This window comes from Schistocerca piceifrons, chromosome 2 (assembly GCF_021461385.2).
Source record: "Schistocerca piceifrons isolate TAMUIC-IGC-003096 chromosome 2, iqSchPice1.1, whole genome shotgun sequence".
NCBI classification, from domain to species: domain Eukaryota; kingdom Metazoa; phylum Arthropoda; class Insecta; order Orthoptera; family Acrididae; genus Schistocerca; species Schistocerca piceifrons.
Genome location: NC_060139.1, coordinates 709,352,468 through 709,379,087, shown reverse-complemented (window position 1 = coordinate 709,379,087; position 26,620 = coordinate 709,352,468). Strand labels below are relative to the sequence as shown.

The following is a 26,620-nucleotide window of genomic DNA, read 5'->3' as shown; positions in this document are numbered from 1 at the left end:
GGAATGTTGTCTACTCCCGCGGCCTTGTTTCGACTCAGGTCTTTCAGTGCTCTGTCGAACTCTTCACGCAGTATCGCTGAGGCACGCAAGCCTCCCCACCAACGGCAAGGTCCATGGTTCTGGGGGGGGGGGACAGAAGACGTAAGATAACGATATTTCAGACAAGGCGTCAACTTGACGGTGCTCAACAAACGGCGAAATCGTCGCAAAAATTTGTAGATGAGATAAAGAAACTTATCCCATCGTACAGAAAGGAATTTGCTTCAACACCGAGCAATCAGGATTTGAAGAGGAAATTCATATGGAAGGAACCCTGGAAATTGGAGATACCAAAAGAGCTCTATCAAGATCAAATAACATCGACGCCTTAACGCATTAATATACAATTATACTGTTGGTCTGGACGGTAAATCAGCTGGAAAGTTTGAGGTTCTCAGCCCCCTACGATTCTTTGTTGTGTGCGTATTCTTGCAAGGGCAGTAGGGAATATTTATGTCGTAGCAATCAATAGTGGGAAAACGAGCGTAAAAGAACTATGGTAGGGGCACTGATTTTGGCCAATAGATGGTCCACATAACTTGATTTTACTTGATTCCTGGTCTACGTACGAAAATCGTACTCCTTTAGTGAAAACTATGTCTCCTGGAAAGTGCAAATTCATACCATTTGGAACCACTGGATAGATTCAGCCTGTTGATTTTTGTTTCTTCCGTGCATATAAAACGTATTATCGCCGTGTCTGCAGCTACGCCTTAAAGGACAGCCAGTTTCAAGATGAACTCCATGACAAGGTGTTTCCCTTTCGGTTGCAGGCCATTAAGTTCTGTCAGCTCTCATCACCCCGTTACACTAATATGATTATATATGGATTCGTTAAGAGTGAATACGTAGCTGAACATCCTGCACACTTTGTAGCTCCTAAGGGTTCCCTTCGATTTTGATGGTGTGAACCTTTTTGATCACTTCGACGCGTCATTTTTCATTCGGTGTTCATGGTGTAAGTTGACAGCTACTTTTGAACATTTCTGGAATGCTGTACATGGCTGTTTTGCGAAGTGTAATGCAGAGATCCCATAGATGATTGATCTTTGCTCCTCCCGGAACTAATTTTCCGTCGCGCTCCTGATGCACGTGGTGAATCACTAGCAGCCAATATTTTTTCTGTCATAAATGTTAACACGCCACTTTCAAATTGTGACGTAGCCACAAGCGCTGGAACGAAGATGCGGAACGCAAGACAGAAAAGGCGCTGAGGAAACGTCGGCCAGTAGTGCGCGGAATTGAACCGCGCCGCGCTAAGAGCGAAACGTGGAAGAAGTGAATATAAACGCGCTCCTGCTAGCGTCGGCCGCTCAGATCGGCCCAGTCTGCAACGGGCATTAGTGCTACGCTATCAGATTGTCGTGATCCGCATCAAGTGTCTACTTGGACTTTGTGTATAGCAAGAACTTTACTGTTTTCATGTCGCCTCTAGCTAGCGACATTTGCTGTGATTAATGTTAAGTATTGTCAATTTGCCTTCTATAAATAAAATTACTAATGTTACTTTTTTGAACTGTTGTATAGCATTCCGAGAACGCAACGTCCTTCACGCACGCTTTAGGCAACGAGTGGGCAAGACTCCACACAAATGACCTTCACTAAAGATTGTTTTGCTACCTCACACTCAAGGGATTCTTTGCGAGAGGGAATCTTTATCAGGGCAGTTTCAAATGGGTTGTAAATGTCCAATACCACTAGCGAAGTCACATCTAGTTTTGCAGAATCAAAAAAGTAATTTCAATATTTGTTTTATGTTTTTTGATTTTATAATTTATTTTACACCATAGCAATCTCAAAATCGCTTAGAAACACGTTGGGGAATACTTTCCGGTACAATAATATTCTATCTTACAATTTTTGTGATTTTCTCTCAGTGGCCATTTAATTACTAGCGGGATCTGTTCCACGCGATCTAACACCCTGGAAGTTGTGGCGCTCATTGCGCTAAGTTCCATACGGAGTCTGTCAGCGCAGAAATACTCATTTGCTGCTGAATGGTGGTATAGCGGCACGTCCTTGCCTCTACACCTTCTATGCTTCCGCAGATGGTTTCCTGTCCTCAATTTGTTCCTCAGGACGACCTGTAAAACCGTTTTTCTGTATTCTTGTTTAGTGAGAATGTGGCCGAAATAAAACTTAGTGTGCTATAAATTGAATAGCTTTTGACTACACGATTAGTGTCACATGTAGAGCCAACTATACAAACACAAGAGTGGTGTAGTGTATATTCATAGGGAATATTCAGGGCTCACTTGGAAGTTAAGTAAAGAACAGGTTACGACTTTATGGTACCTGTTTGTATACGAAAGAGTCTGCATACAAGAGATTTGTGTGGTTCATACTAGGATACAGCTAAAGCGTATGGGACCCATATCAGAGATACCGAGTTTGAACAAAGAAATGCGGCGTGAATCATCAGGTGGTGAAGAAGGCGTGGTAACCGCGCCGAAACCTAGGTCAACATCCTGTTTCTATTTTCAATCAAGGCGGATTCTTTATAATCATTGAATTATTCACTATTGCTGACACGCTGCAATGTTAAAAGTCCTCAGTCATCAGGCCCTTGTTTCATAAGCGAGAAAGTGTAGCAGAAGTCTGAAATATTGTAGTTGTCACTCGGAAAATACGCAGTAAATGACACAGAAATATATTGAGACAAATCTTAGAATCGGATGTTAGGCTTGTGTATACCGATATTATGGTGATCGTGAAGACAAAATTAGAATAATAGTGGTCAATACTGAGGAGTACAGGCAGTCGCTGCCTCCACTCTCGATCCATGACTCAAAAGGGTGTAATGTATGGATCAATAGAACGTCGCCTCGGTCACACACTTGTTACTGATTTTCAGAATATAGATATCGGAAAAGTATTGGTAATGAATGGTCCTGATGTTTCCATGTTTAGTTAAACAAGTAAAAAGGACATTCACGCCACGAATATTTCTGTGAAGAAAGAGGGTACTCTGGAATCGCCAGTACTTGGGAATGGAACCCTGATTCGAGAAACTGACGCTGTCGTTACGTACCAGAGCGGTGGTGTAGTTGTCCTTCAGCGTGATGTCGCTGCCGTTGTAGTACCATTTTTTAATTGATTCAGCACCTTCCTGTTGTTCCTCCTTTGTCGGAAGTCGTAGATCGTTCCCCACTATTTCATCAAAGTTTTCGTTGAGATTCTTTATTGCTGCTTCTGTTGATAATTGTCCTCCAGCTGTCGTCAGAAAATAGTGAACATTTTAGAAAATAATCCAAATAATCCAGATAGTAATGTAAATTACTAAAATTCAAATGATGGATATTATGGGTACCATCAGTACAATAGATTCACTTTTAATAATGAGTTTTAGTTATTTTGTCCTTGTTGAACACTTCATTATTTAAGGGAAAATTAGACATTACCAGTAATCTCTATTATCCACTATTTATGGACCTACAGCCAATGTTCGACTGTGTATCTATTGCATCTCATTGACTTGCATTGTAGTAAGCAGGATAACAATGAGAAGGTACAACAGGTTTCAGGTACTCGTAAAGTTTTTGTAGAGTACTCACATTGGTTTATACCATCATCTTCGTCGTGAATTAACATTCAAATATGATAAAGGTACCGAAAATGTTTAATTCCAAATGAGCGTGCTTCATATTTAATATGTCATGGATTGGGCACTGTAGCATATTGACCCTCATCTATTAAATTGAGTTTTATAAAGAAACGTTTCTGATCTCGATGTAGTGATATCACTACATCGCCATCAGAAATGTTTCTTCATAATACTCAATATTTTCATTCATCTTCTATATAAAACAAACTAGTTTATTTCAACTACTTAGGACTCACCTTTTTCTTAAAAGTAAGACGTCCATATTAGCAATCTGAAGCTAACTGCTCATAATAATCTTACTTTGACATACAGTGAGTTATTATCCATTACATATACCAGTCATGTATCACTAATTACCTGCATAGCTGCATTACATGTTTCAGCTATTTCATTCCGCTGTGAAGCGTACGATACTTCGGTTATGTGATGTTTGCGCGATATCCACGTACTACCACATATTTAGTTAAAGTACCTAATTTAAAACCTGCAGTCCGATATGCGTTAAATATGAAGATCGTTTATTCTTGTACCATTTCGCTGCACTGTATTGCATTTTCATATGGTCACGCTTCACCCAACATACTGCTATCCAACAGCGATCTCTGTGCATGACTTCACAAGGACAGGACCAGAAAACAGTAACACATGGGGAGTCAGCTACAGCGGGAAATTTATTCAAAACGTATTTCAGTTCAAAATTACACACCTGGAAATGGAAAAAAGAACACATTGACACCGGTGTGTCAGACCCACCATACTTGCTCCGGACACTGCGAGAGGGCTGTACAAGCAATGATCACACGCACGGCACAGCAGACACACCAGGAACCGCGGTGTTGGCCGTCGAATGGCGCTAGCTGCGCAGCATTTGTGCACCGCCGCCGTCAGTGTCAGCCAGTTTGCCGTGGCATACGGAGCTCCATCGCAGTCTTTAACACTGGTAGCATGCCGCGACAGCGTGGACGTGAACCGTATGTGCAGTTGACGGACTTTGAGCGAGGGCGTATAGTGGGCATGCGGGAGGCCGGGTGGACGTACCGCCGAATTGCTCAACACGTGGGGCGTGAGGTCTCCACAGTACATCGATGTTGTCGCCAGTGGTCGGCGGAAGGTGCACGTGCCCGTCGACCTGGGACCGGACCGCAGCGACGCACGGATGCACGCCAAGACCGTAGGATCCTACGCAGTGCCGTAGGGGACCGCACCGCCACTTCCCAGCAAATTAGGGACACTGTTGCTCCTGGGGTATCGGCGAGGACCATTCGCAACCGTCTCCATGAAGCTTGGCTACGGTCCCGCACACCGTTAGGCCGTCTTCCGCTCACGCCCCAACATAGTGCAGCCCGCCTCCAGTGGTGTCGCGACAGGCGTGAATGGAGGGACGAATGGAGACGTGTCGTTTTCAGCGATGAGAGTCGCTTCTGCCTTGGTGCCAATGATGGTCGTATGCGTGTTTGGCGCCGTGCAGGTGAGCGCCACAATCAGGACTGCATACGACCGAGGCACACAGGGCCAACACCCGGCATCATGGTGTGGGGAGCGATCTCCTACACTGGCCGTACACCACTGGTGATCGTCGAGGGGACACTGAATAGTGCACGGTACATCCAAACCGTCATCGAGCCCATCGTCCTACCATTCCTAGACCGGCGAGGGAACTTGCTGTTCCAACAGGACAATGCACGTCCGCATGTATCCCGTGCCACCCAACGTGCTCTAGAAGGTGTAAGTCAACTACCCTGGCCAGCAAGATCTCCGGATCTGTCCCCCATTGAGCATGTTTGGGACTGGATGAAGCGTCGTCTCACGCGGTCTGCACGTCCAGCACGAACGCTGGTCCAACTGAGGCGCCAGGTGGAAATGGCATGGCAAGCCGTTCCACAGGACTACATCCAGCATCTCTACGATCGTCTCCATGGGAGAATAGCAGCCTGCATTGCTGCGAAAGGTGGATATACACTGTACTAGTGCCGACATTGTGCATGCTCTGTTGCCTGTGTCTATGTGCCTGTGGTTCTGTCAGTGTGATCATGTGATGTATCTGACCCCAGGAATGTGTCAATAAAGTTTCCCCTTCCTAGGACAATGAATTCACGGTGTTCTTATTTCAATTTCCAGGAGTGTAGTCATTTCCATTGCCGCTGCATCTCATTAAATATCCCGCCACAGACTAAGTGTTACGCTACGGGTACTTTGTTCAGATTAACGCTTGCTGTATTACAGTACACATGTGTCTTCCACACAATAATATTTGCATAGTATAATCTATACATCTACGTATTTCGAGATATTTACCTCTCCAAAATAGTCTATCACACCATGTACCGAGGAAGGCGTCCTATATAGTACTTCGACCAAAATGGCAAATTTATTAGTGTCTTCTGGGCCACAAAACGACTAAAAGAACAGAATCCTGTAGTACGGTATATAGAGTTGCGGCTCGCGCTGAGTTAAATTTCCAAGCCTACCAGATTCATTATTGACATACGCCCTCGCTTAAGGTTCCCTTTTCACTTTAACGTTCTGGACAGAAGCCCTGCAAACACGTAACTGCTGTGAATCTCTTTGGTGTAATTCGCTATCGTATAATACGGAACAGTAGCACTCTGTTCTAATTCTGTACTTCGAATGTGCACATTGTATCAGCAATCACCAGTCTTGCTGACGCATCGTACCTGAAATTAACGACATTGGGCTAATAAATGAATGATCTCTGTGAAGTAGTGGAACCTCTTGTTAGGCGACGCAATTGTTCATATGAACGATTCCTTCAACGGTTGTATTCAGATTTCCGAACACTTGAAACGCGTAATTGTCTGTTGTCAAAATGGTAGAAATAGATGAACGTGACGATCGTGCGCTCATAAAGTTTTGATTATCAACACTCATATTATCAGTCTATCTACGTCCACGCAGAGTATGATATAATACATCAGACAAAGAATCTCTCGATAAACGATTTCAAACGTGAGCGTATGGATACTGTAAGCTTAACACGTTCCGGATACGTTGTTGATGTTTCTCCTGGAGAAAGTAACGATAACTTCATGTAATTCTTGAAGAATTCCTGGCGTAACTGCTACTCCTTTATGTTTTGGGCTTGTAGTGTGATGACCTCAACATACTGTCACAGCATTTCGGCTAACAACCATGTAGCCATCTTCCAGTGTAAAACTCATCTGAAGACGACTGAACGGTAGTCAGCCAGAATATTGTGGCAAGATGCAAATGTAATTCGGCTGCAACACCGAAACCTCACAGAACGATAAAATTCATGATATGCTGACGGAAGACTATCGCAATAAGTTATGTGAAAGACTTGTATCGTATCTCATAAGAATATATTTACAGGGTGTTCTGAAACTATTGGTTCTAATTCCAGTACTGCTGTGAGGAATCATCTGAGAGCCACCTTCGGGAATCTATGGCTCTGCCGAGGTGGCCCTGTGGCGTGGCCAGTCAGGTCACCTCTGTGTCTGGAATTCTTCCACTGGGTCTTATCAGGCATCTGATGCAAAACCGTTGTGGAAACAGAAGACCTTGTTGTTATAACTGCCGTCACTGCTAGTGCGACTGCGGACGTGCCAGGAATCATCGAATGGACAAGACAGTCAATGGTCCGACCATATACTGCGTGCATAGAGGCCAATGGTCGCTCATTCGAGCATTTCGTGGGAATGTCTCTTCTGTAATTCGCATGCTAAACTACCTTCTGCGTAAACAGTCCCTAGCATTAGAAACTTCTGCCGGCCGCTGTGGCCGAGCGGTTCTAGGCGCTTCAGTCTGGAACCGCGCTGCTGCTACGGTCGTAGGTTCGAATCCTGCCCCGCGCATGGATGTGTATGATGTCATTAGGTTAGTTAGGTTTAAGTAGTTCTAAGTCTAGGAAACTGATGACCTCAGATGTTAATTCCCATAGTGCTTAGAGCCATTTGAACCATTAGAAACTGCCGTCAGGGACCACATGTACCACGACTAAATGTATTTGTTTTGATGTTCTCTACCTCTGGTATCAGTTTGAACGAATAGTTTCGGAACATCCTGTATAATATCTTGATTCAAGTGTTCTACAATTCCTGCTGCGTTTGTTGACTCCAGATGAAAAACGCTCGAGGAAAGGGACTCCGTAATCGTTGATGGATATGTTTAAACGTAAGCTGAAGAACTTGTGCCACTGATGTCTGACGACAGATCAAACATGTACCAGCCATCTCAGGTCAACGGCAATTTGCCGTCTAATCAAAGGAATGGCGAACGATGGAACAAACATATTGAGATAAATCGACTTTGCGTTGAGGATTAATTTTTGTAAATATTTTCTTCTGCTCTTCACGCCGAAGATTTCATGGGTGCTGGCAATCTGAGAAAAAGTTAGTCGTCTCTAGAACATACCAGATTAACACCGTACAAGTTTCTTCAGGTATGCCTCCTGTACCTGAGGCCATTCATAGAGGGTGAGATCTGACAGAACTACCAGTCTGTGGGAATTTTGATATATCAGGATAGTTCCTATTGAATTGAGATCGGGCCAGGCGGGGTACGATAGGATGCGAGAGTTCGTAAAACGAGGATCTTTTATTTACAGCCTTGTGAACACTGCTGGCGACATCTTAGAAGATGTGGACGGCCAAAGCAAGCATCTCATTTAGATGGAAAAGAAGGTGCATCAGGAAGTAATCGGGATCATGCATACGACATCCTAAATAAATGAGCCTGTCATGCTAGGAAAACACTCTCAAAACCTCATAGAACCATCCCTGGCGTCAACTGAACACCCCACATACTGTGGGTTAAACAACATCACTGCACTCGATGTCTCGCATCGTCATACAAAATCGTCATACCACACTACACGTATTTAGTGTTCTAATGTCCAGTGTGTATGTTATTTGGCTCACTGAATATGTTCAGCTTTGTATTATAAGGGTCGATAAAAAGTTTACGTTCGGCAGACTCAGGGTGCAGAATTGGTATGCCAATGAAGCAAAATAACTGAGTGCACTGAGGAAATCACACCACCGATGCAGCAGGTGGAAGATACTCGTTAGGTAAAACACAATGTCCTGCTCTGCAAGAAGTCCGTAATTGCTTGCTGCACATCCCCGTCCAGCAAGCACCGTCGACCCTTCAAGGCACTTTTTAAGGGACGGAAAGTGTGGTAATCGCATGGCGAAAGCTCAGGACTACAGGGCGGGTGGTCAGTGCCTGGCCCTTGAGTTGGCGTAACTTATTCATTACATGTGCGATAAGGGGACGTGCGTTGTCAAGAAGCAGCAACACCCCGTGTCGCAATTTTGCCGGACGGTTCGCCATCACTGCAAAACTAGCCGCGCGGGGTAGTCATGCGGTCAGGGGCGCCTTGCCACGGTTCGCTTGGCTGCCCCCGTCGGAGGTTAGAGTCCCACCTTGGACATGGGTGTGTCTGTTGTCATTAGCGTAAGTTAAAGTTAGATTAAATACTGTGTAAGCCTAGGGACCGATGACCTCAGCAGTTTGGTCTTATAGGAATTACCACAAATTTCCAACATAAACTAACTTAAGCTAAGGAAAACACCAGTGGCGTAGCGTGAGGGGAGACTTTGAGACTGTCTCCCCTGTATCCCTGCTTAAAAAAGATGCAATAGTAATTCATAACAAAATATAAATAACTTTCTACTAAGAGCTCTAAATGTGCGAAGACATCAGTTTTGTAGCTCCCGCCGCACCCTGAGTATTCGTGTATTTGCCTGCTTGAGACTCGACTGCTCCCAGTCTCTGCCTCCCTTCCCTTACCTGGCTGTGTGCGCCTGCGCGCTTTAGTGGCATTCTCGGCTCCCCTCCACTTTCCCTCTACCACGAAGGCCGGTGCGCTGCACTTGCTAGCAGGTGTCGAGACTAGTTTCTGCCGCTTCTATGCTGCACAGAAGTGAACAGTCGCGCTGTTTTTGTTCATAGTCATTCTTGTGTGATTTTAGCGCATATTTTCGTTGTGTCGCCAACATGAGTGAGCCAGCAACTGAACACCTTATAGAATTTTTATTAAAAATGCCTTTTTCTACATTAACGAACGAAAAAAGTGCGAATTGAAGGACAAACGACCTATTCCTATACTCAGTGTAGTTTTAAGTGAAGCCAAACAAAAACGCACTTTTCAGACAGCCTGGTACGAAAAGTATACTTGGCTGACTGCGAATGCGGTTAATAACAGATCATATTGTCATATATGTCTTCTGTTCGGTGGTGAAAAGGAATGGTGCAGTGAGGGCATTTTTACAATAAAGAACTTTGACAGGAAAGCACAAAAGCATCAGATATCAAAACGTCACCTGCAGAACAAAGAATCATTTCAGTTATTGGGCAAAAGCAGAATTGAGCACGCCCTTTCTGAAGCCGCTCGTCTGACGGCAACGAAATAAAATGAACAAGTTGCATCCAACAGGAGAGTATTGGCTCGTCTTATTCAGGCAATTGTATTTCTTTGTAAACAAGAACTAGCCTTTCGCGGCCATCGAGAAGACTAATCCTCCAGCAACTACGGTAACTATCTGGAATTGTGGGATTTACTAGCTCAAGGAGAGCAGTTAATCCGAGACCATCTGTCATCATCTTCAACCTTTAAAGGAACTTCTCCAGATATACAGAATTATGTAATAGAAATGATAACTTTGGCAGTTAATGAGGAAATAAAATTTGAAATTCAGAACTGCAATTTCATTTCGATTCAAGCTGATGAAACATTAGACACGTCATGCAAGAGTCAAACGATGATAATATTGCGGTACTGTATTGCAGACAAAATTGAGGAAAGATTCCTTGGATTTTACGATGTTTCTGGAGATAAACTGCTGAAGGTTTGTCAAAAATTATTCATGCAGTATTGAAAGAATGGAATGTGGAAGGAAAAGTGGTTAATCAATCAGATGATGGCGCTTCAGTAATGGAGGGCAGAGAAAGAGGACTACAACATTGGTGAAGCAGTTCTGTCTGCATGCGCTGTTTATTCCTTGTTACGCACACCACCTGATTTTGATACTGTTACATGCCTCCAAAATCATATGACAAGTACGCTTGTTTGCAAGTGATAGTACTAATTCCATTCGTTTTTCAGCAAATCATCAAAACGAACTGTGTTGCTAACTGAGAAAGGATTTAAGCTGCCATACGCGAGCAACACTCGCTGAAACTTTCGTTCCAGGGCAGTTTCAACGATATCTAGTCATTTCTCAGAGTTATATGGTGCTTTTAATTATATAACTGATGATACAGACTCTCAATGGGACCCAGAATCTTTGAGCTGTGCTGCGGGAGTGAAACGACGAATGGATGATGCTACGTTTGTCTACTTGCATTGCTTCTACCGAGGGTGATTTGTTTATGTCGATCATCCCTTTAATGTTCTTCAGTCAAAATCTGTCAGTATAATTGCTTCCCACGACGAAATAAGAACTGTTTTGAGAAACTTATGACAATTAAGAGCGGAAACATTCGTTGATGAATGCATTTAATGCAATTTGTGTTTGAATGGCAACTTATCATGTGACAGTCAAAAGACTCCTCTCAGGGCATTAACTTACGAGATAATAGATTTGCAAAGTGTTCAGATGGAAAGAAGATTTAAAGACTTTATCCCAAATTCAGTTTGTTGAACTTCTGAACGAAAAGTGTTTCCCAAACTATCAAAAAGAATTCCCAAAGCTGAAACTGATTCAGTTATTAGAACAATATCTTTTTTACGAACAAGAACAACTTGAGCATGAATTGTGTAACATATACGCTGATGAGAAAAAACTCTTATCTCCAAGAATCCTCTTAAAGTACATTGTCAACAATGATTTAAACTCTGTTTATGAAGAATCAACGAAGTTCCTGCTTTTGGTTTGACCCTACCCGCAATTATAGCAAGCATAGAACGACGCATGAGTACTCTTAAACGAGTGAAAAATTATTTAAGGAATTCAATGTCCAACACCCGGCTGACGTGTTTGAGCACGTTAGCAATAGAAAAGACACTACCTGGAGAGCTATCCAGTGATCAGATCTTTGTAGACCGAGTTATAGACTTATTCGTGTAAAGAAAAGACAGGCGCATTGCACTTGTGTAGAAGAAAATATAAGTGCTTCTTCTCTTGCTGCTGGAGTTCTACATATTTGTCATCATTTCTTGAACAAGTTAGTTATTATTATTATTATTATTATTATTATTATTTGTGGCCTAGGTAGTGCTAGTAGTAGTAGTAGTAATTGTTGTTGTTGTTTTATTTGATGCATTTTGTTTCATTTGTTTAAATTATTGTTTATTGTACTATTTTGTCTCCCTATAATAACTGTAGAGTCTCCCCAACCTTTACAATCACGCTACGCCACTGGAAAACACACACACCCATGCCCGAGGGAGGACTCGAACCTCCGGCGGGGAGAGCGGCGCAGACCGTGGCGAGGCGCCTCAGTGATGGAGACACCAGTTGAATGAGGTTGGCCTCGCAGATCGGTCGGCGTCTTGTGTCGAATCGCGACCGGCAAGGAACTTAGCACATCATTCCACACCGGTCGCTTACGATTGAGATGCTCCCCCATTCTCATTCTTCTTTCTCCGATAATGTTACCGGTGTTTGTTCCTCGGCAGCAAAGAAAAGAATAACGACAGGATGGTTCTGTTTGGTTGCATATGGTAATAACGTCTGCATCGCCCACGATCCGGATTTACGGAACGCTAATCGGAAAGACAAGAGTGCCACACCAACCCCTTTCCTATTTTTTTTATTTTTTTCCTTTATTGTAATTTTAATCACCTATACAGGCGAGCTGGCAGCAGCACATTACGCTGCTCTTCAGCCTTAAGTGGAACAATAACATGACATAGAGGTGATACAGACAATACAAAAAACGGCGGGCAAAAAATGGAGGTACAAAAAAACAATAAACATGCAGCCGTTCACGTTGGACGATAAAAACACCAACACTTGTGGACACGGCGCACAAAACACGGAGAACGGCGATGGCACATGTGAACAGTGGAGTCGTAACTGCACGAAACACAAAACGAAGCACACACACGAGATACTGATGTCGATGATGTCCGGCGCGCGAATGTTCACTAGGCGTGTGCGAGTCCGGGGACCTGCCAAGAGAGGAGGAGGAGGAGGAGGAAGGGGAGTGGGAGAGTGAGAGGGGAGAGCAGAGATGCCACGGGCAGGGGAGAAAGGGGGGAGGAAGGGGGAGGGGAAACCCGGGGGAAGAGGGGCGGAGGGAGGGGACGTGGGAAAAGGAAAGAGAAGGGAAGGGAAGAGAAGGGAGGGAGGGTGCCAAAGGAAAGGACACCGGAAGTGGGGGGTGGGGCAGGGTCAAAGTTGATAGGAGGGGTAGATGGAGGGGAGGAGGACATCATCAGGGAGGGGGAGCTGGCGGAAGCCACCTTGGGAGAGGGTAAGGAGGGTGGAGAGATGGAGACCGGGTGGGACGTGCAAATACAGGCGCGGCAGCGGGCGGGGGTGGGAGAGAATCGGGGAGACGAGAGGGTGAGGAGGATCGAGTTTGTGGGAGGTGTACAGGATCCGTATCCTTTCAAGGAAAAGGAGGAGGTGGGGGAAGGGGATGAGATTGTACAGGATCCGCGTGGGGGAGGGGAGACGGATGCGATAGGCGAGGCGGAGAGCATGACGTTCAAGGATTTGGAGGGATTGATAAAAGGTAGGGGGAGCGGAGATCCAAGCCGGATGGGCATAACAAAGGATAGGGCGGATGAGGGACTTATAGGTGTGGAGGATGGTGGAGGGGTCCTGACCCCACGTACGGCCAGAGAGGAGCTTGAGGAGACTGAGGCGGGAGCGTGCCTTGGTTTGGATTGTCCGGAGGTGGGGAGTCCAGGAGAGGCGACGGTCGAGGGTGACGCCAAGGTACTTAAGGGTAGGAGTGAGGGCGATAGGACGGCCATAGATGGTGAGATAGAAATCAAGGAGGCGGAAGGAAGGAGTGGTTTTGCCTACAATGATCGCCTGGGTTTTGGAGGGATTGACCTTGAGCAACCACTGGTTGCACCAAGCGGTGAACCGGTCAAGATGGGATTGGAGAAGGTGTTGGGAGCGCTGTAGGGTGGGGGCAAGGGCAAGGAAGGCGGTGTCATCGGCAAACTGGAGAAGGTGGACGGGGGCTGACGGCGGCGGCATGTCCGCCGTGTACAAAAGCTACAGAAGGGGGGAGAGGATGGAGCCTTGGGGCACACCGGCAGAGGGGAAAAAGGTGTAGGAATCTGTGTTATGGACGGTGACATAGGAAGGACGGCGGTAGAGAAAGGAGCCGATCAGACGGACGTAGTTAATGGGAAGGGCGAAGGTTTGGAGCTTAAAGAGGAGACCAGAATGGCATATGCAGTCATATGCACGTTCGAGGTCCAGGGAGAGGAAGATTGCGGAGCGACGGGAATTAAGCTGTTCGGAAAGGAGATGAGTGAGGTGAAGGAGAAGGTCGTCAGAAGAGAAGGACGGCCGAAAGCCACACTGGGTAATGGGAAGGAGGCGGTGCTGGCGGAGATGCTGGTGGATGCGTCGGGTGAGGATAGATTCCAGGACCTTGCTGAAGACCGAGGTAAGGCTGATGGGACGGTAGGAGGAGACGGCGGACGGCGGTTTGCCAGGTTTAAGGAACATGAGGATACGGGAGGTTTTCCACAGGTCGGGGTAGTAACCGGTGGACAGGACTACATTGTAGAGCCTGGCCAGGGTGGAGAGGAAAGAGACAGGAGCTTCACGAAGGTGACGGTAGGTGACACGATCGTGACCAGGAGCGGTGTTGCGTTTTGTGCAGAGTGTAGCAATCAGATCCTGTGTAGTGATAGGGGCATTGAGTTCCGTGTGTGCAATGTTGTCCAAGTACTGGAAACCAGGAGCGAGGAGAGGGACGGAGGTGTCAGTTCGATCGCGGACATCCGGGAAGAAGGAGTAATCGAACTGGGGATCATCGTGGATGGAAAACACATCGGAGAGGTAGGAGGCAAAGTGATTGGCCTTACTAAGGGTGTCAGGGAAAGGGTGATCATCATGGAGAAGAGGATAAGAGGGGGAGGGTTTAGTTCCGGTAAGGCGACGGAAGGCCGACCAGAACTAGGACGAGTTGATTGGTAGGGTAGCATTTAAACGGGTGCATGTCTGTCGCCAGTCCCGGCGATTCTTAGCCGTGAGCAAATTACGAATGTGTCGCTGGAGTTGCCGGTGGCGTCGTAGTGTGTCCGGGTCACGCGTGCAGAGGAAGGCATGGTAGAGACGATGGGATTCACAGAGGAGGAGAACGGCCTGTGGGGGTAAGGTAGGACGGTGGGGATGGATGGCGACAGTAGGGACGTGGGCCTCCACGGCCTCAGACAAGGTCTGCTGGAGAAAGGAGGCGGCATGGGTGACATCATCAGGGTGGTGGTAGGTGAAGGGGTGCCTATCGACCTGGGTGGAAAGGGTATCCCGGTAGGCATTCCAGTCGGCACGGGAATAGTCGTGGACATACTTAGGGGGAGGGTCAGTACGAGGGTTGGGGCGAGGGCAACGACCGTCTGAAACGGTGAGGAGGACAGGGAGATGGTCGCTACCAATAGGCTCCAGGACATCCACCGTTATGCGGCCAAGGAGGTTGGGGGAGGAGAGGATAACATCAGGAGTGGAGTTGGATTCGGGACGGGTGTGCTGGGGGATGGGGATGAGGTCGCCTTGAAGGGAGGAGAGGAACCGATGCCACCGCCGCAACTGGGTGGCGGAACGACTATGGATGTTGAGGTCGGCGGCGATCACGTAGGAGGAGAAGGTACGGTCAATGTGGGAGAGGAAGTCGAAGAGAAGAGGGGCGTTAGGGCGGACATAGATGGTGGTGCAGGTAACGGTAAGGCCGGGGAAGAAGAGACTAAGGATTAGGTGTTCGGTGTGGTCGGGAAGGAGAGGTTGGAGCCGAACGGGGATCTGGCGGTGGTGACCAATGGCAACTCCGCCACGCGCAATTGGGAGGGGGTTATCGGAGTGGTGGAGGAGATAGGGAGAGGTGTGGATGGAGTGGTGGGGTTGGAGGAAGGTTTCATTGAGGAGGAAGGCATCCACGCAGTGGGTGGGAAGGGTGTGCAGGAAGAGGTTCTTGTTGGCGGAGAGGGAGCGGATATTGTTGAAAAGAATACGTTGCTGTCGCGCCATGACAGGGATTTAGACGAGGGTGTCAAGACAGGAGAAGGTAAAATGGGCCTGGTTGTTGGAGTAGGTGGCGTACATCTTGAGTTGGAATATGGAACGGGCGGCAATGGAGATCTGCTGGATGGTGTGGGGGTGCTGAAAGGGATGAACATTTTGAAGGACGATGGTGATGAACCTGATGATGTCCTCAGCGGTGGGGGGGGGGGGGACGAAGGGAATTGCCAGGTGGGGTGGGGGCGTCCAGGGGACGGACAGGGACAGTGAGTTCAGGAGTGGTCGGAGGGGGTCAGGCTTTACACTTTTGGGAGTAGGTGGGATGGGGGAGATTGCAGGTATTGCAGGAAGGAGGGGATTGGAGGTTAGGGCACTGCCTGAGGAAGTGCGCTTGCTTACAATGCGGGCAGGTGGGGGCCTCGCGGCACTCAGCTGTGGGGTGCGCATTATAGCGCAGACACCTCTGGCAGCACAGGGATTGAGGAGGGGAACGGGAGGGGTCAACCTTATAACGTTGGTTAAAAAGGAGGGCACCCTCCTTCAGGAGACGGTCTATGGAGGGGGCGTGCTCAGAAAAAACCCGCATAAGGCGGGTGGGGCCGGCAGTGTTATGGATCCGGCGAACCGCACGCACCTCCAGATGGGGATTGGGCTGAAGCTCCGCCAACACCTCCTCCTCCGTGATCACTGGACTGAGCCGAGTGATCACGGCGGTGAGGGTCGGCAGGCGCCGCGGAGGTTGGGGTTGGCGGGAGGGAGGTGGCGAGGGAGCAGGGGTGAGAGAGGCATGAGGGCCAAAGCGGGTGGCAGGGATGCAGGAAAGGAGGTCTGTGTGGAGGGTAGGGCTGGGGGAGGAGATGAGTACCGAATCACTGCGAGGAGTGAGGAGGGAGATGGGGGCACCAGGACAATTCTGGCGAAGGAAGAGGGTGAGGTTCCGGGCTTCGAGGAGGGAGGGATCCGGACGGGAGAGGAGGTAGCGGTAGGAGGAGGGGGTAGAGGATGAGGAGGAGGGGGCAGGGACGGGCGGGGAGACATCCATGGCATCAGGGGTGGGGGAAGGGGGACGAGGTGGAGCCTTTTTTGGAGCAGACGAGGCAGGGGTGCCACTGGGGCGCTTGACGGCGGCGGAGGAGGTGTGGGGGATGGGAACAACAGGAATGTGACGGGGAGTGGTAGGTCCCGGGGCTGGAGTCGGCGCCGGAGATGGTGCCGGTGACGATGACGATGACGGTGGCGGTGGCGGCAGTGATGGCGAAGGTGACGGGGAGAGCTGGGCATGGACAGTGGCCCGACGGGCCACCACCCTAGCCGGAGCTGCAGTGACAGGCTGGGGGAGTGGGGGGAAAGGATCAGATCGAGAGGAGCGGGAGGAAGATGCTGGAGAGGGGGCGACAAAGAGTGAGGGCGAAGGGAGAGTGAGAAGAGGTGGGATGGAAGGAGGGGGGTGGGACTGGGCACACCACGTTATAGTGGTGGAGGCGGCAGAAGGGGAAGTGTAAAGTATGGCGGTGGTGGTAGCGGTGGCGGTGGTGGTGGGGGTGGACATGACGTCAGGGAGAAAAAATAACGCACAGAAGGAAAGGACACAAACGGGACAGACGAAGACGAAGACAAAGAAGACGGAGGAAGACGAGGACGGAGGAAGACGAAGACGGCGGCGGTGGCGGGGGCGGTGACGAGGCGTCGGCGGCGGCGGCGGCGAGAACCGGCTGGCGGCGACGGCGGCGAGCACCAGCTGGCGGCGGCGGCGGCGGCGGTGGCGGCACACAAACTTCGAAGACGGAGATTCCAACCTGAGAGTAGCCCAGGCTTTGCAATCGGACGTCTTCGAATGAGGGGATCCAACCCTCTGATCTTGTCGCCCCTTTCCTACAGGTCGGTGCTTATATATCCGCTTCGGAGTCGCGCTACACGCTGCAGCAACGCCCCTAAGCGGAAGCTTTTTGATCGCCCCTTACATCTTGTAAGCTGTAGTTAGATTTCTATGTATAGCAACAAAAATAATTTCCATTTTATCATATTGCTGCTGTTTCTGTACACAAAATGGTATAGCGCCTTGTTACATTGGTATTTTACCTAGCACACATGGTATGTGAAATGAGAGTCGATATGGAAGATATAGGCCATCCAGTATTGATTAGAATCCTACAGAGATGTGGATAATTTACGCTCAAGTAATATAGAAGTTACAGACGAGATTCCTCTGGAATTTTTAATCCTTGGGGTAAATGGTAACCAAACGACGTTCAAATTGGTTTGTAGAATCTATGAGTCTGACTTTCGGAGAAACGTCATACAATCCCGACGATAGCAGAGGTTTGTAAGTGTGATAACTATCGCTAAATCAGCTTAACATCTCACGCATCCAAGTTGTTGACAAGAATAATTTACAACAAAGTGGAAAATATGAGAATCTGTTAGATGACGAACAGTTTGGCTTTAGAAAAGCCAAAGGTACCAGAGAGAGAGAGAGAGAGAGAGAGAGAGAGAGAGAGAGAGAGAGTGTTCTGATTCCGCGCTCGATAATTGAAGCAAGACTAAAGAGAAATCAAGATACCTTCACAGGATTTGTCGACCGATTAAAAGCGTTAGACAATGAAGAGTGGTGAAAGATATTCGAAATTCTCAGGAAAATGTTTTTAAGCTATATGGAAAGATGGGTAATATACAATATGCACAAAAATCAAAAGGAAACAATATGGAAGACCAAGAAGTAAGTGATCGGTTCAAAAACGAAGTAAGACACAGGAGCAGTCGTTTACGCACATTTTTCGATCCATACAGGGAAGAAGCAATGATGTAAATGGAAGAAACGTTCATAAGTAGGATTAAAATCCAGGAAATCAGTGATAACGTTCGCTAATGTTATTGCTACCCTCAGTGAAATTCAGGAGGAATTGCGGAAGTGTTGAATGGAATGACGTGTCTAAAGGCAATTCGCTATGTATTGAGAGTAAACCGACGAAGGTCTAATGAAGAGTAACAGAAATGAGATTAGCTATGAACTCAACATTAAATTTGGGGACGGTAACGCAAACGAAGCGAAATAATTCTACTACTTTAGAAGTATGATAACGCATTACGTACGATGCAAGATGGACTTAAAATGCGGATTAGCACTGGCAAGGAGGGAATTTCTGCCTAAAAAAATTGTACTAATGTCAAACATCGACCTGAATTTAAGGAAAACATGCCTACGTTATGTCGGTAGCACAGTATTGTTTGGAAGGGAATAATAGACTGTGGGATCCCTGGGAAAGCAGATAATCGAAGCGTTTGAGAAGCGGTGCTATGGAAGGATGTTGAATATTGGGATCAATCATAAGACAAGAAATGAGGTTCTTCGCAGGAGAGGAGCTTACGGAAAATATCGACAAGCATAATGGAAATGGTGATAGGTGATGTGCTAAGATATTAAGGAAAAGCTTCCATGGAACTTCAGGGAGCTGTGTGGGGTAAAACTGGAGAGAAAGACAGCGATTGGTTTATATACAACAAATGAGCAAATAAGGAAGGACCTCGGGTGTAAGTGCTTCTCTGAGAGAAAGATGGGAAGCGGAGACGTGGCGGGCTGATGAGACGAGCCAGAAGACTGGTTGAAAAAAGAAGAAGGTCGTGCTTTAAGGACTTTTATATTTCATATAGCTCCTGATAATGTAACTGACATACAGGGTTCACTACGGTATTCATGCGTATGTCTAGAAAAGAACGAGAAAATTTTAATTCACTTACGCTGTGTGTGTGCAACACGCTCCAGATCCGTGTCGCCAGCCATGAAAGGTACCAGATTGTAGCGCCCCTCAGACACAAGTTTCCAAGGCTGTTCGGTCAGAAACGCTCCATCGTGTTCCGGCTCGGCACTTGGTACCCACACACATTGGAACAAACTCTTGCTATCCTGTCACAGAAAACTTTCATTTTCAGTTATTTCATGTGCAACAATACACTTTAACGTTATACTTATGTCAGGTATCTGCTGCATTCGAAGATGAGAGGCGTCACGTTATGTAAACTATAATGTGCTGTAATTTCTGTTAATTTCTCTTTATGAATAATATACTTTCAGCTATCTTGGATTCTCTTTATTTATCTATTTTTTGTTTATTTAGCCGTTGCAGAGATATTTTCAAGCTTTCCTTTGAAATAAATACATTTCATAAAGCAGACATTCATACTACTACATAGATGGTGGAGGAATAAATGATTTTATCGTCGTTTGATAATGTAAGTAAGTTGTAAACTGGCTCTGTGGAACAAATGTGTCTACACAGCTATTTCAAGAAACAGTGTTGCACGACTAGTATGTCTATAGGTTTTATGGAGCATTTCGCACTTGAATGCGATATTGAAGTATGCAATACCACTGACATCACAATCCGAGATGGCGACCACTTCATCTTGAAAAGTGCAAGTATTAGTGCAGATTTCCTACAGAGAGTTCTGATACTTTTAGCATTGTATATGTGGTAACTGGTTATTTCATTGTAATGCATGTTAAAAAAATTTCACACCATTGGCATCTTGGCATTTTTAAGTGCTGTGATTTGACCGAAGATTTTTAATGGTTGATAAAATGATTTCCCGACATCGCCATTTTTAAATATCCCACCCCATTAAAATTTTTCGCCATCTTGAAAACGTCACATGTCTGCTATTCTTCTGTGATTGCCCTTTTCATAAACATGCATTTTTCTCTAAGTACCTACTGTGGTAGTCATTATCTCAGTATCTATAAATTGAGACGTCCGTTATCATTCTTCAGTACTTTAGTGTCTCACTTCGTAGCACGTTTATTTTTCTGACGTTTGTCTTTAACTTCAGCGTGTTCTTCATCATTGGCAAATTGTCAACTAAGTTTATATCTGCTTTAGGGTACACCTCACAATCTAGTGCCTGATTTTGGAATCTCGGTCTGATCGTGATGTAATGCAGCTGGTATTTTCCTGCGTTTACAGGCCCTTTCCAGGTATATCTCCTTCTCTTGTGATCTTTGAACAGTGTATTCGCAATTTAAAGTTTAAGTTTCCTGCATAACTCCATCAGTCTTTACCCTCCCTCATTGCTACTACTGAGTTCATATTCTCCAGCAATAGGAGAGTAACCACAGACCGAGCCATCGAATAACCACCCGGTTCAGTAATGGAAGAATAGCGTTTAAAGGTGTAGCAAGTAGCTGATGCTTGGTCAAATCAGGAAAAATAAAACAGGTGTAATTTACAGGAAAAATGAAGAGTGATTCCTATCAGGTAGATGTGGTACCACGTACTCAAAAAATGACCATAATTAAACACGGAACACATTGCTTTTCAATACTGGGATCATTAAAACAATAATTCAGTTGGTTTGATGAGCTAGTTTGTTACTGCGAATGACATTTGGGTTTAACACTTTCAGCTGTAAGAATGTACCGTCAGGTACATGTTTATTTTTCCTGTGTTCATGTGACTACGTTGGGGGATCTTCCAGGTACACCAAATATAATGAAGAGGTACACTACGAGACGTCCTTATACCATCGTGGTACGTGGCAAAGTAACACGAATATATGAAGGAGCAAACTCGACATGAGAGCTCACTGTACATGCTTTACAGTAAAGTGTTCCATTACTGGAGAAACTACTTCATGAAACACGAAGTTAGATCAGAATTTTCGGTCCCGGTCAAGGCCGAAGTCGTGGAGACGTGGTAAAGCCCGCATTTGGAAAGAAAACTGATCGTATTATTTACACAGCAATCATCCCGGCATTTCCCTCAGTCATTTTATGAAAACCACGGAGAATCCAAATCTGAACCGACGTCCTAAGTGCTTTACCAAAGTACCACTTCTATTGACGCCTTTAGAAGCCAGAGTTCAGTAGCAGTGTCGGCGGTGGGATGCCTATGGCGTCCTACGTACATTCAATCGTATTAGGTGTAGCGTCTTACCCTCGTCTCGACAGTCCACACTATTTTGTCAGGCATCATTGTGCATCAGACTCACTCAGAAAAGTGAACATATAATTTTGCAATACGTCATCCTCATAAACTGAACCACTCGTACTAACCCCGTCATTGTTGCTAATGTAGTTTCTGCACCTCTCCATGCCAGTTCATACTGTGAAAGTTCATTTAGCTGTGCCTAATTACTGCAACATTCGTCTACTGTCACCCACTTACTGTAGTCGAGCCTTGGTCTACTGCCACATCCCTCCAGAGCTACTGCAGTGTACATCCGTATTTAAACCTGTTTACTGTAGTCAGGCCTTAGGCTCTCTCTAAAACCGCCTCCCCCTTCCCAACCTTAATTCCCACCGTTATCTACTGTACTGTTAGCTGACGTCTCAAAATGTAGTTTATCAACATATCTCTGTTTTTTGTCGATTTGTGATATAAACATCTTTACTCTCCAATTCAGTTCAGTGACTGAAAATATGGTAACCGACCCACTGATGAAGTCTGCAGCATTCTTATGCAGCGTCACATTTCAAAGTATTCTACTTTCTTCCTGTGAGTACCCTTTATTATGGAAGTATCACTTTCAAGTAATTTTAAGCGATTGAAATTTGATGTTCTGGTGTATGTGGAAAATTAAGTGAGCTGATCGGACAAGATACGTTGTCGTTGTCGACAAAACCGGCTAGGAAAGAAATACAACGAAAACGCTAAGGACTGGGTGGTAGGACATTTTTTAAGGAAGGGGGGATAGCTTCAGTTGCAGAGCTGTACTAGAGCAGTGCTTCCCAAAGTTTCTGAGATCATTACCCATTGGTGTAATTAGATATTAGCTATTAGCGACCCCAGCCCCCTCGCCCTACCATCATCAACCTTAGCACCTAACTAGATTTCAGAATGAAAAAGAGATTTCAATCAACACTTCCGTTTTTAAAATGACGAAAGATAAATGGTGTATGATTTTTAGGTTTTTTATTAAAACATGAACTAGCAACTGTTGGTGCAACTATATCTCCCCACTTAAAATCAACCAAGTTGAAACCACTCGGCTGCTGGGCTCTATACTTCTAAACTAACAGAAACTGGAAGACTTCGGGCAACCAGTGCTTCGTGTTTTACCGCTGGAACTAACAGTAAGAATAATGTGTAGGTCCTACGACAGTAGTAGCCGTTACTTAATTACTGCTGTGTTGCGCTGTCAGATAGTTCGTTTGTGTGTTTTCGAAGTTGATAATGAAGAAATATCTTGTCCACTGAGGGAACTAGCTGCACTACTGACACATTCAAGCATATGTGACGTACGTGTCTCAGTTTCTCTGTCATAGATGTATGGCACAAAATATGTATGTATTGGGTTGATTAAGCGAGAAAGACATTGTTCGTACGTTCGTTTCACAAGCTGTGATATCGTCACATTGTCACACGTCGTTACTAGTGTTCGTAAAAAATGTAATTATTGCTATTAAACCAATAATAGTCTTATGAAATAGTAATAATTGCAATTATCTTTTAGATATGATTTAATTCCGTGACCGAGACACAGCTGATCGCTTTTCATTTTATCTCTCAGAAAAATTCATTTTACCGCTTAGGCGGTAACCATCCCCAGATTGGGAACCGCTGTACTAGACAGTGTTGTATGGAAAAAATTTATAGGGATGGACAGAGATCAGAATAAGTACAACAAAGAAATAAACAACCAAAGTTGTTGCGAGTAGATGTTACTCTGAGATTAACAGATTTGCAGAAGGGAGGAAATTGTGGTGAAATGCATCAAACCAGTAGGAAAACTAATGACCAAAATAGAAAGCAAGAAAAAACAACCCATATTTCAGAAAACTTCATTTTCTTGCAGTCAATCTTCCTTTTACATCCTTTTTTAATGTACCACTGTCAGTTAATTTGCAGCCCAAATAATAAAACTCGTGTACTACTTTTGCTGTACCTCAGTACACATAAAATTGTGTAGTACGTGCTCCAAATTTAGTTTCTCCCCAAACGAGAAACCTGGCGCTCCCATATAGCTCCTTTTTCCACGATATTGAAAGACCTGTAAAGCGTACGACAGCAGAACAAAGTGATCACGCCTCTTGATTTACCTTCCAGACGAAGCTACGGCTCACCTGTAAAAAAGAGAGAGTTAACCTGATGGTGCTGGACACACTCTTGTGTACCTTTGTCTAAGCTGACTGCATCTGGTGTGTAGACGAACAATCTGTCGAAGCCGACGACCGACAATTTACGGGAGACGTGTAACCCAAAAGCTTTCCCGTAGCCTCCGGGCTGGAAGGGTGGCGACCTACTTGGATGTCTTAACGGAACGAAGGGAAGATAATGATCCTGCCACCAGATGGTAGCTCTCTGTCGATCTTCCACTGACCGTAGCTGAAGTTAGCTTCTTTCGGTATTCTTGCGGGTAATTATGACTCCGGGCCCAACTCGTGTTCCTATGCCCAGTATTTACACTGACAATGACCTGACCACCTTAAATGACGTCCACATGTCTTGCTTTAGATGTACTGCTTCCCTTTTTCTAGAACTCGGCTAACGTGTAGAAAACACACACTGTATGCCACCAGAACCATTACACTCATGATCTCGGTTAATGGAGCGATGTGTCACATTAGTTGAGACAATGGAGTCTTACTCTGGAGGAAAGTACTATCCTTGCCGATTCTGCCATCCAGAACCAGGTTTTCCTTGCTTAGTCCAACTCATGTAAGGGCACCGTTGAATTTCTTCTAAATCCTTCCCCCACGTCGAGCCTGTGGTTGGTCTCTAATTATTTCGTCATCGACGGGACATCAAACCTTAACATCCTTGTTCCCTCCAAAACCCTGCATGCATAGACAGGGGTAGGCACACTACGTTGTCCTGTACTGGCGAACCATATACATTATCTGAGCAGGTTTGCACCCATCGAACGCTTTGCGACGGCTTGAAATCTACTGAGGATGAACGGCACTCTGTTCATCCACAAGAGCTGAAATCAGGGAAGTAGTGATGTATCACACTGTGTTTTGGAGCGAACTGGACGTTCTAGCTCATTCCAAAGGTGTTCCATTGTTTCAGTTCTGGAATCTGGGCAGGCCGGTCCACTTCAAGAATGTTACTGTCAGCAAATAATTGCCTCACCGATGCTACTATACGACGAGGTGCATTGTCATACTGATACACGCAATAACTGTCTCCCATGTGTTCCTCTACTGTAATGATGTAAAATGTGTTCATATCCTTCAGCATTAACCGTTTTCTTAAGATCAATAAGGTGACCACACTTTCCAGTGGCGTAGCTATTGACACAAATTCAAGCGTCTCTCAGCAATCATTACAGAAATGTGCAGCTGATAAGGAGCTTCTCGACAGTTGTACTCCATTCCTTTTAACTCTCTATGCACAGTCATAGGGCTGGTTGCGCAGTCATTGCGTTGGACTGCTGGTTGCATTTTGAAGCTCACGAATGATTCTTTCTTCTGATTTTACAAACACCCTCCGCAGTGAGGTATGGTGCCTGTCCATCAGTACGTGAGGTCTGTCTACCTTTTCTTGGATAAGATGTGGTTGTTTCTTCGCGTTTCCGTTTTACAATCACATTTCCAGCAGTGAACTTGTGCCACTCTGGAAGGGCTGAAATGTCGTTGATGGACCTATTACTCAAGTGGCGTCGAAGGACTAGTTCACGCTCGAAGACACTGACCTTTCCTGACCAAATTGGTCTGCAGTTACTGCTTCTGGACAGGCAACTTCATTCACACTGACGTCTCGTGTGTGTAGTAAACTTACAGAGGGGAGCTGATAATGTACGTGAAACGTTTGAGTCCCTTCAGTGTCACTACACTACTGGCCATTAAAATTGCTATACCAAGAAAAAATGCAGATGATTAACGGGTATTCATTGGACAAATATATTATACTAGAACTGACGTGTGATTACATTTTCACGCAATTTGGGTACATAGATCCTGAGAAATCAATACCCAGAACAACCACCTTTGGCCGTAATAACGGCCTTGTTACGCCTGGGCATCGAGTCAAACAGAGCTTAGATGGCGTGTACAGGTACAGCTAGCTGCCCATGCAGCTTCAACACGATACCACAGTTAATCAAGAGTAGTGACTGGCGTACTGTGACGAGCCAGTTGCTCGGCCAGCATAGACCAGACCTTTTCAATTGGTGAAAGATCTGGAGAATGTGCTGGCCAGGGCAGCAGTCGAACATTTTCTGTATCCAGAAAGGCCCCTACAGGAACTGCAACATGCGGTAGTGCAATATCCTGCTGAAATGTAGGGTTTCGCAGGGATCGAATGAAGGCTAGAGCCACGGGTCGTAACACATCTGAAATGTAGCGTCCACTGTTTAAAGTGCCATCAATGCGAACAAGGGGTGGCCGAGACGTGTAACCAATAGCACCCCATACCATCACTCCGGGTAATATGCCAGTATGGCGATGACGAATACACGCTTCCAATGTGCGTTCACCGCGATGTCGCCAAACAAGGATGCGACCATCACGATGCTGTAAACACAACCTGGATTCATCCGAAAAAATGACGTTTTGCCATTCGTGCACCCAGGTTCGTCGTTCAGTACACCATCGCATGCGCTCCTGTCTGTGATGCAGCGTCAAGGGTAACTGCAGCCTTGGTCTCCGAGCTGATAGTCCATGCTGCTGCAAACGTCGTCGAACTGTTCGTGCAGATGGTTGTTGTCTTGCAAAAGTCCCCATCTGTTAACTCATGGATCGAGATGTGGCTGCACGATCCTTTACAGCGATGCGGATAAGATGCCTGTCATGTCGACTGCTAATGATACGAGGCCATTGGGATCCAGCACGGCGTTCCATGTTATCCTGCTGAACCCACCGATTCCATATTCTGCTAACAGTCATTGGATATCGACCAACGCGAGCAGC

The 26,620-nt window shown here is 46.0% G+C and overlaps 1 protein-coding gene across 1 annotated transcript in view; it reads right to left on the bottom strand.

Annotated features, from left to right (window-relative positions):
* The window catches only part of LOC124775774 (venom carboxylesterase-6-like), a 144,514-nt gene that overhangs the window by 34,708 nt on the left and 83,186 nt on the right, over positions 1-26,620 (bottom strand). The window contains exons 5-6 of the mRNA XM_047250604.1: positions 19,510-19,675; positions 3,071-3,252 (exon numbers count right to left, since the gene is read on the bottom strand). Of these exons, the coding sequence (XP_047106560.1) occupies positions 3,071-3,252; positions 19,510-19,675 (348 nt within the window). The remainder of the gene's footprint in view (positions 1-3,070; positions 3,253-19,509; positions 19,676-26,620) is intronic.